Raw genomic sequence first — 21,223 nt, 5'->3', positions numbered from 1 at the left:
CCCCGACACCCGATTTCAAAGCCGGTCAAGGCCTCCCCTCAAGGTGGACGACCTCACCAAGGAGAGGCTTCCCGACCGCAGAACCCCCCTAACAGTCAGGCCTCATCCCCGGGCTGAAAACAAAGAAATATCACTCCCGCCTCGCAGCCTGCGGGTGGGTCAAGAACCTCGCCAACAAAGTCACCTCAGCGCTCTAGGCCCGAGTTCCCACTCACGGAGAACCGCTTCAGCGCCTTGGCAGTAGGCCAGCAATTCGGGCCCATCGAGCTCGGCAACACAGAGGCAAGCAGCGCCAGCACCAGGCCCACTCAAAGAAGGCGTCGGCGAAGTCGCCGAACTGCTACCCGCGTGCTACCCGAGCTCAGAGGAAAGGAAGAAACGAGCTCGGGCGAGGTAAAAACCGTCCCCATTCTCTCAGTTCCTTCCCCCCTTTCAGTGGAACTGTTGGCAGTCCCCTTGCCCAGAGATTTCAAACTCCCTTCTCTAGACAAGTATGATGGGTCCTTCGACCCCAACGACCACGTCAACGCGTTTCAGTCGCAAATGCACTTCGCTAGGGCAAGCGAGTCGTGCATGTGCATGGCCTTCACCACCACCTTTAGAGGGGTGGTCTGCACCTGGTACCAGAACTTAGCTTTCGGGTCAATAAAAAGCTGGCCCCAGTTCGTGCAGATCTTCACTGCGCACTTTGTCACCAGCAAAAGGTGTCCCAAAACCGAGGAAAGTATCTTCGGGGTAATCCAAAGGGAGGGAGAACCCATCCGGAGCTGCATCAAACGGTTCAATGAGGCATGTCTGTAGATCCCTCGGTTAGACCCCGCGGTACAGCTCGCCGCGGCCAAAAGGGGTGTGACGCACAAAGAATTCAAATGGCACATGGTGGCCAGCCAGCCAGCAACCGTGGCCGACTTCCTCAAGCTCGCAAACAAGTTTATGAGAACAGAGGAAGAGATCAACCAGAGAAACGAAGGCGGTGTTGAAAAAAGAAAAAGAGAAAGCGAGCCCTCCAACCTCGACGACATAAGAGGCCACAACCGAGATGCGAAGCCAAGTCAGCCATCTCGAGCTCCCCTAGCAGTTCGAACGGATTACACGCCATTGAACACAAGGCGGACTGAGATCCTGATGACGATCAAGGACGCCCCTTATGTAAAGTGGCCACCTCGCCTGAAGAGCAACCCCAACGAGCGGAACAAAAATTTATATTGTAGTTTCCATAAAGATCACGATCATAGCACCGAGCAATGTAATAATCTCCGCAACGAGATAGAAGGACTCATCCGTCGCGGGTACTTAAGAAATTTTGTACATTATGACAATAGTAATAAAGCAGGTCGGCAAGGGGAACGCGGGAAGGATGTCCCCGAGCCGAGCAACAGACCGGCCGAAGCTTTGCAGCGACCTCCCCGAGAAGAAAGGCCAGTCCGGGGAACCATCCACGTGATAGTGGGCGGTTCAGTGGTGGCAGGATGCACTTTGGCGGCAGCAAGGGCATCAGTTCACGAAGTAACCCGAGAGGAGCAAAACCCTCCCAAGAGGCCAAAGAAGGAAGACCCGATCTTTTCCATAGAAGACGACGCGCGAGGTGTTCAATACCCCCACGACGACGCGCTCGTCATAAAGCTAAGGATCAACGACTTCGAAGTCCGGCGCGTACTGGTAGACTCAAGCAGTTCGGCAGACATACTATTCAAATCGGCGTTCGACCAATTGCAGTTGCAGAAAAGCGATTTGAAACCCGCTCACACTCCTCTGGTAGGCTTCAGCGGAGAGGAAGTCAGGCCCTTGGGAAAAATAACAATACCTATGGAAGTCGGCACATGGCCGTGCGTGGCAAGACTCAACCACGATTTCCTGGTGGTCGCGACCCCCTCCCCATACAACGCCATAATAGGGCGACCAATTACGCATATTCTGCGTGCAGTGGTTTCCACCTTTTATCTGGCAATGAAGTTCCCCATGGACTTCGGTGTGGGGGTAGCGCGGGGCGACCAACTCGAGTCCCGCAAGCGCTATGTTGCCGCCCTAAAGGGAAAAAACAAGGCAACCGATGACCTCGAACTAGAGCGACCGGCGGAGCAGGGCGAGGAACGAGCTTTGCCCACTAAGGAAATGATCGCAGTCCCGACCTCGGCTACAGATCCGACGCGAACTCTACAGATCGGCGCCTCCGTCAAGGAGCCTTTGCGAACTGAATTGGTGAGGTTCTTACTCCAAAATTTAGATATTTTTGCATGGTCCGCGGCAGATATGCCTGGTATTGACCCTGGCCTTATAACTCACAAGCTTAACACTGACCCTGTAGTCAGACCCATTAGACAAAAGAAATGCAACTTAGCCCCGGAGCGCTGGAGGGCGGTCGACGACGAAGTCGAAAAGCTCCTCGCAGCGGACTTCATAAGGGAAGTTCATTACCCGAGCTGGGTAGCCAACCCAGTGCTGGTGAAAAAATCCAACGGCAAGTGGCGCATGTGCGTCGACTACACTGATCTGAACCGAGCTTGCCCAAAAGACTGCTTCCCCCTACTCCGAATTGACCACCTCGTGGACGTGACCTCGGGACACGAGCTGCTAAGCTTCCTGGACGCCTACTCAGGCTACAACCAGATTAAGATGGACCAGTCCAACCAAGAAAAAACCAGCTTCATTACCGAATTCGGTCTGTACTGTTACAAGGTCATGCCCTTCGGACAAAAGAATGCTGGCGCAACCTTTCAAAGACTTGTAAATAAACTTTTTTGGCTTTTAATTGGCACGAAAATCGAATGTTATGTAGACGACATGTTCGTCAAAACACAGTTTTCGCGAGAATTAATAAGAGACTTGGATTCTGTCTTCCAAATTCTGCGTCAGTATAACATGAGACTAAACCCAAACAAGTGTGTATTCGGTGTCACCTCGGGTAAGTTCCTAGGGTACATTGTCAACCGGCATGGCATTGAGGCCAACCCGGACAAAATAAAGGCCATCCTTGATATGAGACCACCTCAGAAAGTAAAAGAAGTTCAAAGGCTAAACGGCCACATAGCCGCTTTGAGCCGCTTCATGTCCAAGTCGGCAGACCGCTGCCTGCCTTTCTTTAAGGCAATCAAAGGCAAAGGGTTCGAATGGACCCGAGATTGCCAGCTTGCGTTCGACGAGCTAAAGACTTACCTTGCCACCGTACCAACCTTAGCCAGACCCGAGGAGGCCGAGGTCCTAGAACTGTACCTCTCGGCGAGCGACGAAGTGGTCAGTTCGGTATTAGTAAAACAAGTAGATCGGGTCCAGCGGCCTGTCTATTATGTTAGTAAAATTCTGCAGGGAACAGAAACAAGGTACCCGCAAATTGAAAAAATTGCCTATGCACTGGTGATATCAGCTCGGAAACTCCGCCCGTACTTCCAAGCTCACACCGTCGTTGTCTTAACCGACAAACCCCTAAGACAAGTTTTGTTGAAGCCCGAGGTCTCCAGTAGGCTGACGAAATGGGCCATCGAACTCAGTGAGTACGATCTCCAGTACAAACCCCGGACCGCAATTAAGGCCCAAGCTTTGGCAGATTTTATCGCCGAGTGCACTTTCAGCCGCAAAGCCCTACAGGTCGAGCCCAAGGTCCCCAGTTCGGGTGAACCCGGAGCTCTCGAGCCAATAGAGTCTGAACCCCGTGAAGTAGCAGCAAGTGTGGCATCTCTCCTAGTCAGGCGAAACGCGAATTGGGATAAGGAGCCCTTGATCCTTCACGTGGATGGTTCCTCGAACCAGCAAGGCAGCGGGGTTGGAATAGTCTTATGCGGTCCGGGCGGCACAAAATTAGAGTACGCACTACGCTTTGAGTTCGCGGCATCCAACAACGAGGCAGAGTACGAAGCACTGATACCTGGGCTGGACCTAGCGCGAAAGGTGAAGGCAAAGCACCTGGTCATCTACAGCGATTCCCAGCTCGTGGTCAACCAAGTTACGGGCGAGTATGAAGCACGTGAGCTCTCCATGATCGCATATTTGGCGAAAGTAAAAGAGGCCCTGCTCAACTTCCAGTCACACTTCATCAGGCAAATCCCAAGGTCAGAGAACACTGAGGTCGATGCTCTGCCCTGGTTAGCCAGCACAAGTCACAACAACATGAGAACCGTGTACATAGAGGACTTAACTCGGCCTAGTATTCTCGGGGGGGCAGAGGAGGTCGCTCCCGTCCTGGAAGTAGAGCCGAGCTGGATCGACCCACTCGCGAGCTTCTTGATAGATGGAACCCTCCCTGCAGAACGCAATGCGGCCAAGAGGGTGCAGCGCCAGGCAGCCAAATATGTCATAATAGACGAACGGTTATACCGACGGTCCTACACACTCCCCTACTTGTGTTGCCTGCAACCTGCAGAAGCCGAGTTCGTACTCTGCGACACTCATGTAGGCCTGTGCGGCGGACACTTGGGGGGCAGAGCACTCGCCCAAAAAGCACTCTGACAAGGATACTACTGGCCAACGATGAAGGCAGAAGCTGTCGAGCTCGTCAGAAAATGCGACAAGTGTCAGAAGCACGCCAATCTCCACCATCAGCCTACCTCCGACCTCAAATACCTCGCCAGCTCGTGGCCCTTTGCACAATGGGGCGTCGACCTCCTAGGGCCATTCCCACCAGCAACAGGCAAAAGAAAATTCCTAGTTGTTGCAGTAGACTACTTTACGAAGTGGATAGAAGTCGAACCTCTGGCAACTGTTACGGCCCGAAACATACAGAACTTCTTTTGGAAGAATATAGTATGTCGTTTCGGGTTACCTTGGGTACTAATTTCCGACAACGGCAAGTAGTTCGAGGATATCAAGTTCCAAGAGTGGTGCCAGAACATGGGGATTCGGCAAAACTTCACATCAGTCGCGCACCCGCAGGAAAATGGTCAGACGGAAGTAATGAACAGAACCATCCTGCGCGGACTGAAAGCACGTCTGAATCGAGCTAAGGGATTGTGGGCCGAAGAGCTACCAAGTGTCTTGTGGGCTCACCGAACTACAGAAAAAACCACCACGGGAGAAACCCCCTTCAACCTCACCTACGGCACTGAAGCAGTGATCCTGGCGGAAATCGAAGTACCAACATTGTGACTAGAAACATACGACGATCGGACAAACGGAGATGAGTTACGCACCAACCTTGACCTACTGGACGAGGTAAGGGACCTCGCGCACATTCGGACAGCAACTTACCAGCAGGAGGTAGCTCGCTACTACAATGCCAGAGTAAAGTAATGAAGCTTCCGAGTCGGCGACCTGGTCCTTCGTAAGATTATGGTGTCCGAACCCGGCGTGGGCAAACTTGGACCAAACTGGGAAGGGCCCTATAAAGTAAAGAGCGCTCGGGGGGGGCATACAAACTCGAAACTTTGGAAGGCAAACAAGTACCTTGAGCGTGGAACATCGTGAACCTAAGGCGATACTACCTATAAACCGCCAAGCGAGGTGGACGAAATCAGGTCCTACGGGACACGGTGCAAGCCAAGAACCTCGGCGTAAACAAGCAAAGAAAAGGGCATATTATCAGCTCGACAAAAAAAAAACAGCTCGCTGCAAAAGCCTCCGCGACAAAATAGGTCGCGGAAGTATAATAACCCGGACAAGAAAAGTGGCATATTATCAGTTAGACAAAGAATCAGTTCAGGACAAAGGAACACTTGGGCAAAAAGATTACCTATTCCGTTGCAAGAAACAGGACTACATTGTCCATCAGAAGGCACTTCAAAAAAAAAAAAAGATTATCTTTACATGCACGGAGCTACTTCTTCGCCATCAGAAGGCACTTCAACAACACCCGAAGGCCCTGCCTCTTCTTCAGAGTCCGGCTCGCCATCAGCAGCATTGGCCATCTCCTGAGTTATGCACGAGGTGGATATGGCACTAACATCGAGGTCGGGGTACGTGTTCCAGATCATCCACCGGCTCAGTTTGAACCCCCTTCTGTAAGAATCCACCATCAGATCATCAAAACGCGGAGAGGCAATGTAGTCTTCAACGGCCTTCTTCTTGGCGTCTTCAATGCCTTGGGAAAAAATCTAAGTTTTCTCCCTAATGTCCTCTTGAAGATACTCGACTTGATGCTGCAAATCCAACTTCAAGTCTGCCATGTGCTTGACAACGACCCCCATGGCCTCGGCATCACGCTGAGACCTCGCCTGCTTGGGCATTGCGACGCGAGCAGCCTCTTCGGCAGCATAAGCGGCCGCCTCAGCAGCTCGGGTATTCGCCTCTGCACCACGGAAAGCCTCTTCAGCAGCATGAGCGGCAACCTCAGCAGCTCGCACTTGTCTCGAGCTCCTCTCCACTTGGGCTGCTAAGGCATGAATTGAAGAATTCACCTACCAAAAGAAACAAGTGAGCAATGACAACAAAAGCGATAGAAAATGAAAAAGGCAAACGAAATCTAACTTACCACCATAGCATGTGTTACGGTGCGGCAGGCGACCTAATTCAAAGGAAGATCGGTCCATGCCGCGATCTCCTCAAGGAAAGTAGCCTCCCTACTCTTCTGAAGAGCGTAGTTCGGCGTCAACACGCTCCTGAACTCCCCTTGAGCTCCCGAACCCGAGGGCCCAGCCCACGTATAAGCGGACCCAGAGTGAGCAGGAGCACTTGAGTATGCAGGAGCGCCCGTATAGGTGGTCTCAGCGTAAGGCGCCCCAGCAGCTTCATGAATCAGAGTCACCTCGGGCTCCCTGGGCAGATCCTCCGGCGTGTTGTCTGGAACTTGAGGCTCCTCTTCCGGGGGCAGCTTGGTACGAGTTCGCTTGGCGACCCGCTTCCTCCTCTTCATACCTTGGAACAGACGCCCCCCACGAGTTCTCTTCGCGTCCATCACACCTGCAGAAACGAGTTCGACATCAGAAAAAATAAAGGAACAAGGCAACAAGAAACCGCAGTACTAGAAACCTACCCGAACTCAGGCCGGCCGCAATAAGCTTGACCTCCGTTAAGTAGTGATGGCACTTTAAACCTTGTCGTGCCCATTGCCGGAGGCCCTTCACCGTCTCTTTGTCGAGAGTAACACCTGAATCAGGAACGGCCTCACCCCACCCGGTCTGAAAGGGCCATCCTTGTGCACTTCGCACACCGAAGTAGTCCCGCTTCCACGCCGGGACCTTATTAGGAAGATCGTGCAGAAGCTTAAAGCCCGGGCGAGGACAAAGGTAATACGCTCGTCTTCCCCCAGGAAGAGAACCCGCCTATCTCTTGAGCATCAAGATGGAGGAGAATATCTCTAAATCTAAAGGGAAATTCTGCTCGCAAAAAAGGGAGACTGTCCCCACCAGGTTCCAAATAGAGTTCGGATGAAGTTGGCCAATGGTGACACCGAAATGGTTTATGACTTCGACGAGAAGGGGGTGGAAAGGAAGTCGCAACCCCGCAGCGAGCTGCTCTCGAAAAATCACGATCTCATCAGGACCGTGTTCCCAAGGAAAATTACCTGACGGAATAAAATATGTATACCCCCAGGCAGATCGAAAAATCACGATCTCATCAGGCTCGACCTACTGGTTCATGGTCCTCGAATTCCACCTCAGGATCACTGAAGCAGTCGGGGGATACGGCTTGGTTTGTAGAACCTACGTCAGTCCTACTTGAAGAGTCGTCTGAGCTATCAAAGCTAGACATTGAGGAAAAGAGGTGGATTCAGGAAAGTACTCACCGGAAGAAAGTTTTGAAGGCTCCGGAGACGGGAACAAGCCAAAGAAACCTTGGAGGCTATGTAACTAGCCTAGGCACGAGCTGAAAAAACTTGGACCCGAGCTCAATAGGCAAACCGCAGAAGTGACAAATCGACTGGGGTCCCCCACTATTTATAGCTACAGTAACCAAGAACCGATCGTACAGATCAAAGACGATTCGACGGCCCACATTCACGTTGGCCGCACGTCCCCTGAGGTCGAGACGTGATTGGCGCATGTCCTTCCAAAAAAAGCAAAATGTCGGCGCACGTCTTTTTGAAACCGACGTCGCGCTGACGCACGTCTTTCTAAAACTGACCGCACCGCACGTCTCCCTGACAAATGCCAGCGCACGTCCAGCAGTGGCGCACTTTTTTCAAGTTTGAATGACCCGCTGTCACGTCCCAGCGGCGCGAATTTTTGAAATTCAAAACGCGCGCGGTCAACCATCAACATTTATTAGGCACATTTCCCGCCTTCTCGGAAACCGAAGAACCCTCGCAAAAGCAACTCGCGCATTCAAGGTTCAAAGGACGGGACAAATCCACCTACTACCTCGCAAAACTCCTCGCACCAGGGCAAGACCCTTGCACGAGGAGTGGGGGGCAATTGATGAAGGAAGATTTGGCCCGACCTCACAGTTATGCGACACGTGGAAAAAACAACAGCTCGGCACAAAAGCGAGCCTAAGGCGTGAACACCAAGGGGAGACACCAGCGGACCGAACTCCCTACTGGGGGCCCGAACTCACCCTTGGCCCCAAACAAGAAAGTAGTCTGAACTGGCCTACCTTGTAATAGTTCGGGATACACTTCCCCGAACTGGCCAACCTTGTAACAGTTCGGGATACACTTCACCGAGCTGGCCAACCTTGCAACAGTTCGGGATTCACCTCGCCGAACTGGCCAACCTTGTAACAGTTCGGGGTACACCTCGCCAAACTAGCCAACCTTGTAACAGTTCGGGGTACATCTCGCCGAACTGGCCAACCTTGTAACAGTTCGGGGTACACCTCGTTGAACTGGCCCGCCCTATACATACCTCCGAACAAAAGACTTCGCCTCGCTCACCACTCCGCGTCACCTTCCGAGCACCAAAACCAAACAAATCGTACCATGCCTGACACTGAGGAAGTCCGTACCCGAGGGCGCCGCACCGGACTGACTTGGGATCTGACGCTTGACGGCCGCACTCTAAACGACCACCTGCCACCGCCACCCGACACCCGACACCGCCATCTCCAGTTAGAGAGACGGTTAGGCAGTGACGGTTCTATCCCAGCAGAAAGGACGGCAGCCGAATTGACAGACGCAAGGGTAATCATACCCGACCTGACAAGGGCCTCAGAGCGAGTGCGCGAAGTGATTATAAAACCCCCCGCCCCCAACAAACAAGGTATGTGAACTTTGCGCTATTTGGTCTACAATTTTCCTTTGAGAGATTACTGACTTGAGCTTTGGAGTTATCACACCGGGTTCCCCCCCGGAGCTCTCATCTTTCCCGTTTCAGGTCCCCCAACGCTCCAGCTCAGAGGCGAGTTCGTTGACAGCTAAGACCGGTCGGATTGCGCTCCATCAGCATTCAAAGACAAAGAGCACTCCATTATTTGACTCATTTGACAAACTAACTAATAGGAAAAGTTACTCGCTCTCCTATACTTTTTTAAACCCATGGAGACTTTCAACCTTTCCCATCCCCATCACCTTTAAAATACAAATACATGTGTGACAAGAAGAAAATTCTCCAAATTAAATAACAAAGGGTGCTTTTATACAATTTCAACTTCAAAAATACCCTTATAATATAATAGATTGAAAAAAACAACCATGATTTTTTTAGGTTGCGTTTAGAAACGATGCAAATAAGTGTGAATGCAAATTTGTAGAATGTAAAACTTTCCATATAATTGCAAAGTTGGGTTAGTTTTGCACTGACAAATATACCTTATTACCAAATGGACTTTTAGCTGTAATGTATGCAAATATAAATTCCAATAAAGCATATGCCTTTTTTCATCAAAAGCCCACTTGAATGCAAATTTACATCTTTTTTATTGATGTACTTTTACATCTTGTTATCAATGTAAACATGCACCGGAAAATGTGCTTTCTGTCATTTGCCAATGCATAAATGCAATGCTGTCAAATACAAGCAAAAGTGAACCAGAGTGCAAATTTACCCTGAACCGGGATTTACACTCCATTTGCATCGTTTCCAAACACAGCCTTAGGATTTAATTTATGACCCTCAAGTACAAATAAGATAAACCCTCTCATAGTCTATTCTTTCTTCAAAGAAATTGTTTTGCACTGTTTCTTTGGTCTACATTAACTCTTAGTAAGTTTTGGTCTCAACACAATTTATATTTAATGATGGGTGTGGTAATTTTGAGACTTATTAGCTTAATTTGTTAAAAGTACAAATGCCAATACAAATATGTACAGTGTAGATACATGTTTAGAAATGCAAAAACACTGTCACATACAAATATGTATGGTACAAATATAAGGTTTTAAAGCACCATTCATAAAAGGGAGAAATACAGCCCAATGCAGAATTCTGAAATTACAGCCCCCATAATCTACTAATAGCCCCCACCCACCTATAAACCATATCTTGCCCGTGGATTTGGCATCAATCCATGGTCAGGATTTTCATCCCCATGTATGGTGGGGCTAAGAATTCTGAGCTAGGCTGGTCCATCATTCTCCCTCATAAAAAATGGGATGTGGTAGAATCAATGCCCATGCAGGCATGCAACTAATGCGGCAGCGACGTATCAATTGCAATTCCTAGTCCACCTGGCAAAGAAAAAGATTTTTCATTCACTCATGAGACTCTTAGAAAAACATTCTCTTACACCACAATTTTTGCTTTGGGTTGACATGATTTGATCTGAAACTTGGTTCTTTTCCCTATTTTCTTTTTTGGGGAATTGTCTAAAATTCATCATGAATTTTCAACATTTCTCTTAAACTCACCATATCTTTTTAAAATGCCAAAAACTCACCATGTCACTAACTTGGTGTTATACAGACAAACGGGTGTTAATATATTACCATTTTAACCTTTATAGAAAAATATAAAATATATACAAAATAAATTAACAGGTGTTAATATATTACTATTTTAATATTTAGACATGAAAAAAAGGAAAAAGTTCAAAAAATATTTTCAAATATAAAATACATAAAAATATAGAAATTATAAAAATTATAGAAATTGCAAACAAAATAAAAAATTATTTTCAAATTATAGAAACTTTAGAAATTGAAAAACAAAATCGAAAAATAAAAATTATAGAAAAAACACCAAAAATTATAGAAAAACACAAATTATAAATAAATAACAAAAATTACAGGAAAATTTATATATTGTGGAAAATAGAAAAATGTAAAAAAACAGAAATTATAAAAAACATTGGAATTATAATTTATGCTGACATTGACATAACAAGGTGGGTAATGGAAAAAACTTGATGACATGCTGAGTTTTAGAAATTTTGAAAAGTTATGGTAAGATTAAGGCAAATGTTGAAAACCGGTGATTTTTAGAAAATTTTCCATTCTTTTCGACTTATTTATGATTGTTTAACTTCATCCGTCAAGAGGACGATGTTAGTGATGGGAGGCAATACAGGATATATCAATCTTTGCAAGTTTCGTATTGTTTGAACCAATCCGAGATTTGTTCAATGGTATGTTCTTCAGTTGCATGAATAGAAGAAACTTCCGTTTCACAATTCCAAGATCAAATTAGGTTCATGAATAGAAGAAACTTCCGTTTCACAATTCCAAGATCAAATTGGGTTTTCTATGTTCTTTTTTATTCTTCTTTTCCTTGTTATCTCTCATCCCTTCGTTTCTTCTGTTAGCGAATCTTTGAATCTTCTCTTCTTTACTCATCTCTTTCTTATCCATTCGTTTCTTCTGTTCTAGCTCACCAGTCACCAGATCTATGGTCCAAGGCTGTGCAATGTCGTTGTTTCAAACAACGAAGCCGGAATTCCACCGGAGCTAGCCGGGAGTGAGGGTTTTGAATCTTTCTGTGTCAGTGTTTGGAACCCTTTTCTTATCTGAATCTTAAAAAAACTTCCGAAGCAAGCATACAATTTTTAATTTTAAATTAAAAAAAAAAAACGTTTATGAGACCTCCATTCCCGGTTGCACGTAAACCACTTTTGACGTGGTTACATTTTAGTGTGATTCAGAACAATTCCTTCAACCGCAAACGCAGACGATCCGTTAGCCACGTCATCCTCCACGTGGCTAGAAAAGAGGGTCATCCCCTACCTAAGACCAACCCACTTTTGCTACGACACCTTCTCAGTTTTCCCGCATTTGATTAATCTCTCTTTTGTACTCTTTGTTTACTTGCAGACGCAGAAATCTAGTGGCAATGGCATTTCCGTGTTGGCCACTGTTTTGGAATCTCCTGCCAACAAAACACGTTCGAACCCCTACGAAATAATCGAACACACATCACACCATGAGACGGGGACCTATGTATGAGATCTGCGGTGTCAGATGGAGTTGGTAGGCTGTTGGATTGTATTTTGTTGGCGGGTGATCCAGATAGTTACGAAACCCACCCTTCTGTAATTAATTATAAAAAATAATTTCCCTTTACTTCCTACCCATTTGGTTGTCAATTGTGCTATATAGGGACTGACGTCTGGTTATGGTCTGTGTTATTCCTGTAACTGCAGGTATCAGTCTTTCTTATTTTTTCTGTGTTTGCGTCTTTTTCCATCATCCCCTTCTGCATTTCTTCTTTTCTTCCGGGTCATTTATTGACATTGCGTGTTGTTTCTTGTTCTTTTTTTGGCCGGATTTCATCGATTTTGAGAAACTTTCCTTTGTGCAGATTGGGATTTTGATTTTTAAGAAAAGAAAGGAAAAGAAACTCTGGAGGCAGATTGATTGGTTGATTGTTCGATAGATAGATTGATATATATAGAGAGAGAGACAGATAGATAGAGAGAGAGAAAGAGAGAGAGAGGGGAGAGAGAGAGAGAGAAAGAAGAGAGAGAGGGAGGGGAAGCTTCTGTCGGAGAGGAGAGATGGGTAGGCTTTACGTGATCAATCTGGAAGGCAAGATCTACAGCTGCAAGTATTGCCAGACCCATTTCGCTCTCTGTGAGGACATCGTTTCCAAGGTTTCATCTCTTTCACTGGGACTCCTCAATCTTTTGTGCTTCTTGTTTTGTTGCGTAATTATCATTGGGTATGTTCGAGTGCTTTTTTATGGCCTGTGTTGGAATTGAGAGTTCTTGATTGATATTGGAATCAATGATTTCTGGGTTATTACTGGAGGCCATTTCTCTTCCTTTCAGATATGAGAAATTTAAGGAAGATCCTTTGGGTTGCTAATAGGATGGTTATTTATGTGTTTGCATTGCAGTTTGCATTTGTTAGATAAATTTTACCCTTAGAATCGCGTTCTACTATTTATTTCTGTTGGGATTCTTATAAGCCATTTAATAAACGAGCCCAGAGGTACTTTACAAAACAAAGTGCACATTTTGCTCTATTTTCTCTTTCAATTGGAGTCTTGAGGAAAACTTTTCCGACAAAAGGAACCAATTGGAAGATATGTCTGGGCTTTTATTCTTGATTAGAGTCCTCAGTCATCAGAAAATTGTAAAAGCCCCGCCCTCAAAGTCCTACACCCCATTTACGTGATTTAGGTTTATTCTAGGTGTTGGATTTTGTAGGTCTTCTGTCTAGAAGACCTAATTTATTCTAGGTGTAAAACCCCCGCCGTCAAAGTAGTAATTTTGCAATCATTTCTTGTGTTAATTAGGCTATATTATTCTGGTTTTTTGTTGGTGATCAGGTGCTCTTTATGGGTTTTGGTGGTGAATAATAATTCTGGCTTGTATTATCCAAAACACTAAGTTTTTAATGAATAACTGTGTCATGAGGATCACCAAGCTGAAGTTCTTAGCCTGCTTAATTAATACTTCGAGGAACTCCTTTCTGAGAAACTGAGTTAAAGGAAACCCATTTATTTCCTTGTTTACTTTCAATTTGTTTTCAAACTACTAAATAATTGAAATGTTTTTCTTCTGAGATTATGGTGTCATTTGGTATGTTCGAATGGACAGTTTTTGTTGTTACAGGGGATGGGAGTGGGGAGAACTACACCATTTTGCAGAAAAATAGAAATTTCTGCTGGAACATAATCCAAAGCCAGCAGAGTTTTTAATCGATAATTCAATACTGCTTTCCAGGATCTATGTTATTTTCTGATTTTGTTAATAATGGTATCCTTTTTCATGACCTATTTTCATGGAAAGCATAGTGAGAGTGTTCCACATCAGATCTTTTTGGTTTTTTTCCTTTCTACATTTCTTTTATTGTTTCCTTCTCTTTTCCTGTTTTTTTCTTATTCAAGGGGGAAAGTTTATATATTATTGTTAGTTGGTGCTGTTAGGCATCCTCAAAATACCCAAGTTTTTATTATTTTTATTTTTACTCTTAACTATTTATTTTTTACGTTTTTTTTTTGTTTTTCAGTAGCATTTTACTCCTTGACATGCATTTTACTTCTAGAATATAGAGCATGCTTGTTTCCAAACTTGTTGAAAGAGTAAATAAGGCACAAAAAAGCTTGAAAGGTGAGAACCTGCTTAGAAATTGGGATACAATTTGATGTGGAGGAGGCCATACTCCAATGATGATGGCATTTCTAGAACAAATACCAACTAAACTTGTTAAGTTCTTATAAGTTATAAGGAATTTATGTTATATTGGTAAAGGTTTTTTTTTTTTTTTTTTTGCTTTAGGTTTGGTAAAGGTAATTGAATAAACAATAGATTGTGCTGTCATTTTAATGCTGATATCCATTACTTGGTAGAGTGCCCTCAGGATGATTTTGAAATGTAATGCTGAAGGTGCCACCTAGCTTGCCGATAAAGTCTCTGGCTGATTTAATGGAAGCCTGGGATTGAATCCCACCTTGACCATGGTTTGGGGTGAAGGATTAAGGGTTTGGACAGGACTGCCCCCTTTGCATAGCCCATTTTCCTACACCCCACCCCACCCACCCACCCACCCACACACACAAAAAAAAGAAGACAAAACATAAACATTTTATAAGAAGCTATACAGTCAATTTTCTTTCCTTCCTGGTGAATACCTTATTTGGCTATATTATGTTCTAACATAACAAGAATGAATCAATTTTCTTTTGTTTATACATTAAGTAAATTCATCCGATTATGTGTTGGGGGTACATAGCTTTATTTGCAACTAGATTTGAATACTACACGTGCTATGTACATAGCCATAACAATATGATAGGCTATTGTACCAAAAGAAAAGCAATATGATGGATTATGCATATCAAAAGCTACTATATATATATATATATATATATATATATATATATATATATATATATATTGGGAAAGAAAAGAAAAGGACTGTTTTCATGTCCAGTTTATATTAGAATCTTTTATGGCAGGCAAGCAAGCGTTCTGACTCAATGTTTTGCCTGTGTTCATTCATTCAGTCTTTCCACTGCAGGCATGGGAAGGCTTATCTCTTCAATAAAGTGTAAGTTTTCTTGATTTTTCTGCAATATATTTTGGGGAAAACTTATTTAATCCAATGACATATCCATGACTTTATAACAGCAATGGATGTATAATGAACTAGTCATCAGGCTATCCTAGTGCCAATGATTTAAAGTATGTAAGCATGACTTTGAGCAAATTTGACTTCAAAATACAAATCATGTAAATTGACTGTATGCTATTTATTTGTTCTTTACATCTCGGAATATGGCCCGTTCTCAAAGTAAATCATCATAAATTTCTTTTCATGAAGTCAGTGCACCTTATTAGCTGGTCAAGAGAAAGGAGAATAGACCTTAATTTTCCGAAAGCAAGTTGTTATACTGATCAATTCTGTTAGTCCTATCAAAGTTAAGTTGTTATATCTGCATTTGGAGGCTGCAAATCATGTCTTTTCTCTCAATGCTTTTCAGTGTGAACATCTCAGTTGGAGAGAAAGAAGATCGAATGATGATGACTGGAATGCACACTGTTGCTGACATATTTTGTGTAGGTTGTGGGTCAATTGTGGGATGGAAATATGTAAGACCAGTAGGCAGAGTTCTAAACTTGTGGCTTCCGTTCTGTGAATATTATGACATTCTAGTATATAATTACTAAAATATTTATTTTGTCAGGAGGCTGCACATGAAAAAAGCCAGAGGTACAAGGAAGGAAAATTCATCCTTGAGAGGTAGAAGGAATATCTCTGCTTCCTGTTTGCTGGTGGCAATATCTAGTTGAGTAGTTGACGTTGGCGTTGTTGATATGCAGGTTCAAGGTGTCAGGTCCTGATGGAAGCCACTATTGGGCAACTCAGGAATCTCATGTTGTTGGAAGTGATGCAGATGATGCCTAACTAGCCTGAATTAGGTGCAATCAAATGCTATTCAAACTGTACATCCTCTGCCTTGTTGTTCATGGATCTTGAAATTGGTTATTTTCTCACATGGCAGCTTGCCTAGTTGCCCCCGAAACACAGATTCTCATTCGTAATTGTTATATCCGAATTGTGTTTGAACTAACTAGTGTACTGGATGGGTATGTTAGTGCTGAAGATCCTATAATCTTAACCCCCCCCAAGTACCCAGCTTTAAGGTGGTTGGTGACTGTTTATTACAGTCCAGTCACAATGCTTATGCCCTTGCTGCTATTGTCACATCATTTTGTGTCACTGGCTTAAGGAAAAGAAAGATGTAGCATTTATGGTTTCTGGTTCTCCATTTGGATCTGATCAGGGCGAATGCTACAATTAGGTATTTTCTTCTTAGTATATGCACGTATTATGCAGTATTTTGGATGTGTAGTACCATGTTGAACTATCCAACCTAGATTATCCATCCAGCAAGAGATTTCTCCTATGAAAAATACACATTTGGATGTTCCAGCTAACGGTCCTTCGCCTACAGACCTGAGCCAATGTTTTCTTTAAATTCTAGCTGTGTCGGTCTAGGAGATTTTGGATCCAGGCATTTGTCTTCTTAAGCCCCTAAACCAGCAAGAGCAGTTAGTTTTAGATGCCAAACTCAAATGTAAAGATATATCTCTGTCTCCTGTTTAGCTTGCACCAAGGTAAAACAAACCCAACTGAATGAAATTAACCTCCACTACTTCCCACCTTACTAGCATGGTTCTTTTTCCATGGCTTGAGTTATCCTTATCAGAGACAAGGGCTCTCCCTTGTGGGGTGGACTGTAATACTAGTATCTTCAAAAACTGACATGAAGGTTGAACAAGGCAGGATTAATAAATCGGGTTCTATCCATGGTTTTTAAAACTGGACCGGACGGGATGGTTGGACTGGAAAAACAGAGAACCGGTCAGGTGACCAGTTTTGGTTTCCTCAAAACCGGATTTTCTTCAAAAACCATCGACTTTGTTCAGCAAACCGCTGACCCGGGTGGTTAAGTGTTTGAACTGTTGTGACCTTTTTTAATTTTTTAATTTTTTGTCAGAATGGGCCGACTGTTTGGTTCAAATGGTTGGACCATTTGACCCGGTAATTGGACCCCTGACCGGTTCAGTTTTGGGTCGTTTTAAAAACCATGGTTCTATCACAAAGTTCTAGATTTTTGGAGTAAGATGATCTGTATATATCCTGAATAAGAAAATAACAAAATGGAATTCATACTTGTGCCCTGAGTTGGATTAGTTTTTTGTTAGATCTTAGGGCAGAAGTTCTTTGTCTTTCTCCCTCCCAAGTAAGTTGTGTGTTTATGGCCCAAGCCAATAGGACAAATTGAAATGTTTTAATATCTCACACCTATCATAGGGGGTGTTCGACAAGATGGTTTTGTTTTTTGCTGATGTTAGGCATTACAAAAGCAACCATGTTGTGTATACCCCCATAAAAATTTTGACTAGGCCTGGTTTGCTTTCGGTGCAATTTTATTTGCACTGGTGCGAAAGTATGTACGTGTGTGCAAATTCTGATTTCTTCTTGTTTCAGCCTTTTCCTTATTTTGTTTGTTTGGATTGCAGATGAAGTAAAATAAAATCCAAAGCAAAAGTGGACCAGAACTTTCATTCTTCTCATGTGCGCTGCATTTGTACTAGTGCAAATGAATATATTTCAATTCAAGATCATTGTATGAAAACCTTAGCATTCGAATATTTCTCCCTCGGTTCACAAAAGATACGGTCTCAGGTCTCCTCTGATAATAGAGATTCAAAGCATTGTATCAATCTCAAAGGTCAGAACTATCAATCAGACTGGACACCCTATTACGTCCAGTCCACCCAAGGACACCACCATTAATGTGCATGACATTACAAGAAAATAACTTGTAGGATTGGAATTCCTTAGAGGCTATTTTGCAAAGATTACTTTAGGGCTGTATAGTGGATTATTATGTGGATAGAAAAGCGAGATTTAATGGAAGTAATGAGCCAATGACAACGTAAACTGCATTAGCATTGAACTATATTATGAATTACCAAGATTTGTGCTCGAATAATCTATATTTTTACCAACTCTATACTCACTCAAGACTCACCCCAACCTCATGTAGTCTCTTGGAGTCCACCTTATATTAATCCCCCATTTCATGACGGCTCTTTGCACCAACAACCTTATTTCCATAAGTGCTGTTACACCGATTTTACAGCCATATTTCACCATGTATTAGAAACATCTTTAAAAAATAATAACATACAAGTATGGGAGATGTTCTCAATATGTAACTGATACATACTGTGAAAATAGTGTGAGAAAATCTGGACTCGTTTGGATATTGGGATTGGGTTGAGTTCAACTGTTCAAGCTATTCAAAATTAGAGTATGTGGACCAATGCGCCCCCACTATGTATCTTTAGAAACCAATATATTTTCTTGTACATTAGAGGCGTAACGCACAAATTTTGGAAATGCTCTCCCACATTGCAAAGTTCAACAAATATGTTTAACAAGGGAGAGTTTGTCTCAGGTAGATTATTCGGTTGTCAGTGGTTTCAGCTGAAAAGGCTGAAGCTTTTGTCCTTTTCTATGCTCTCAAGCTTTCCCGAGAGGTAGGTCTTATACACATCATCGTTGAGAGCATGGTTTTTAAAACTGACCTGGTGATTTGGTTACCGGGTCAACGATCCGATCGTTCGAACCGAATGCTCGACCCGTTTTGACAAAAAAATAAAAAATATTTAAAACCGTTCTAATGGTTTGAACGGTTAACCGCCCACTTCAGTGGTTTGCTGACCAAAATCATCCGGTCTGGTCCGGTTTTGACAGGGCAGGGAAGAGGTAGGGTATATTGGCTACAAGGCAAGGATGGGGAGGGGGTGCCCCACCCCATTGCCGTTCTTAGAAACTGGTATGACACCACTGGTCCAACTAAGTATGCATTTACCAAGCTGTATTCGACAACCCATATTTTCCAAATTGGTTCCAACAACTCAGCTTAATTTGCATTTATCAAGTTAGCATTATAGCAAAATTTTTAAATTTGTCTTCAATTAGGACTTTTGTTCAAAGTAAAGATTTATTTGACTTCTAGTAAGGAATAGCAAGTTAGATTAAAAAACTTTCTTATAGGAGGCATAAGGTGTAATCTTAGTCTCTGTGAAAAAGCAGTTCTGTTGATTTTTTCTTAAGAAGAATTGTTCTTACTTTCAAGTTAAGTTCTTTTCTTTATAACTTCTCTAAACGTGAATTATTTCCAACCTGCACCACCCTTTCCCCAGCGTATTTTGATGAATATCTTTTTTTGGGCAAATTATTAATTCCCCCACCTTCCAAATTTGTCACTGTGACAGGTGGAGGAACCTGACACAATTCAAGGGGATAGGTGGGTGATGACTGATGAGTAGGGATTTTACAAAATAAAATAAAATAAATAAATAAATATTCATGAGAGGTGTAACCCATCCTCCATCCCCTTGACCCTCTCCCCCCAACTTTGATTTCGATGAAAAATAATAAATATTCATGAGAGGTGTAACCCATCGACCATCAGTTTGTAAATTTCGATGAAAAACAATTGATAGTTTTATGATACAGGTTGATTGGTTATCTTAATTTTGACAATAAACCTACTAATATTTTTTCTCTTCTCAAAAACTATCTTATATTTCCTTATAAAGTGTCAATTGTTGCACGGTAAGAAGAAAAAAAAACATGTAGAAAACGTTGAAGATAATTGTCATGTCTTAATACATGATCAGTTTGGATTTTAATTAGGTCGGAACAGGTAAAACCAGTCCGAACCCAATTGTAATCAGAACTCAAGTGTCAACTCTAATTGGAGCACATCACATTTCTGCCAACGCATTGGGTTCCATCGTTTTTTTTTCGTTTTTTGATAAAACGGGTTCCATCGTTTATCATTGAAAAAGAGGCAGAGCAGAAATGAATTCAAACTAAAAGCATTTAAGCTGTCTTTCACCCCTTCACAAAAAAGTGGAAAACACTTCTTCACGTAAAAAAAAAATAATAATAATAAAAAACATATCGCATTGTTTCGACTTTTAATGTCATAATCTATAGCAGAGATTTGTCTTGGTTGTGGTGCAAGTAATAAAAATTAGTTTCAATGGTTAAAATACTTGTCATATAAAACAATACCAGTCATTAACAAACCAATCTAACGATATTAACACATCTAGGGAACTTTCACTAGTCAGATTGGCGATCATGTAGGGAGTATTCACCAATCTGAATGGTTTTGTTTTTTTGAAACAAAACAGCTGCCTTATCAGCAAAACCAATACACTCTGCTGATGTGGTAATTGTTTTTGTTCTACAAAACAAAACCATTCACATTGGCGAACACCACCTTAGCTTACCTAAACCACAATAAAAAGTTACATAATTCAGTGGAATTCAAAAAAGATGTCTCCAGTTCACACCACCTTACCTTACCTAAACCAGAATAAAATGTAACATAGTTCAGTGGAATTCAAAAAAATGTCTCCAGGTTTCTTTCACCTATTCATGGAAAAGAAACACAAATTACAGTATCAAGGTTCAAAATATCGATACAGGGTGATACGCCAGTAGGGCATACCGGCCTGTATTGGTATTTTTTTTCCCGAATCTGGTTCAGAGGGGCTGGTCTACCCCCTGAACCACTCTCCAACCTGAAACACCCCTATAGGGATGTATCGGGAAGGCTCCGGTCAATATGTAACAAAATTTTGATCATTGGACAGTATAATAGAAACATGCTTCTATGGGTAAGTTCATCATCATCCATGCCTTAACCCAACCATACGAAACCGGCTACATGAATGGCAAATCCTGTTTCACCAATCAACTCTATTTAAAACAATACCCACTATTAAATTATCAGTGCATAAATCATTTGTTACTATATTTACCCATGTTCTTTTTGGTTTACCCCTAGCTCTTCTAGTCCTTTCACCTGTAACTGTTGGTGGTATTCTATGCACATGACCAAACCATCTTAGCTTATTTTCTCTCATTTTATCACTTCTATAGGTAAGTTCTATACCATACAATTAAAACTGAAAAAGTAAAATTAGTTAGAGAGGAAAGAGA

The 21,223-nt window shown here is 43.2% G+C and overlaps 1 protein-coding gene across 13 annotated transcripts; it reads left to right on the top strand.

Annotated features, from left to right (window-relative positions):
• Nucleotides 1-11,152: 11,152 nt before the first annotated feature.
• On the top strand, nucleotides 11,153-17,865 carry LOC148868957 (protein yippee-like). 13 transcript variants are annotated; one of them, XM_088967143.1, is made up of 8 exons: nucleotides 11,283-11,367; nucleotides 12,050-12,378; nucleotides 12,537-12,828; nucleotides 15,189-15,232; nucleotides 15,666-15,774; nucleotides 15,870-15,925; nucleotides 16,006-16,128; nucleotides 17,713-17,865. In XM_088967143.1, the coding sequence occupies exons 3-7, from the start codon at nucleotides 12,733-12,735 to the stop codon at nucleotides 16,088-16,090; spliced, it is 390 nt and encodes a 129-aa protein (XP_088823269.1). In that variant the 5' UTR covers nucleotides 11,283-11,367; nucleotides 12,050-12,378; nucleotides 12,537-12,732; the 3' UTR covers nucleotides 16,091-16,128; nucleotides 17,713-17,865. The 13 variants fall into 13 exon arrangements, with proteins under 13 accessions (XP_088823271.1, XP_088823270.1, XP_088823269.1 ...); XM_088967145.1 differs by lacking the exon at nucleotides 12,050-12,378 and having other exon boundaries at nucleotides 11,153-11,367; XM_088967139.1 differs by lacking the exon at nucleotides 12,050-12,378 and having other exon boundaries at nucleotides 11,285-11,367; nucleotides 15,141-15,232.
• The last annotated feature ends 3,358 nt before the right edge of the window (nucleotides 17,866-21,223 follow it).

Source organism: Nelumbo lutea, chromosome 2, assembly GCF_056320005.1.
Source record: "Nelumbo lutea isolate HS-2025 chromosome 2, American lotus-T2T, whole genome shotgun sequence".
Lineage (NCBI taxonomy): Eukaryota > Viridiplantae > Streptophyta > Magnoliopsida > Proteales > Nelumbonaceae > Nelumbo > Nelumbo lutea.
This window is presented reverse-complemented; position numbering and strand designations above follow the sequence as displayed.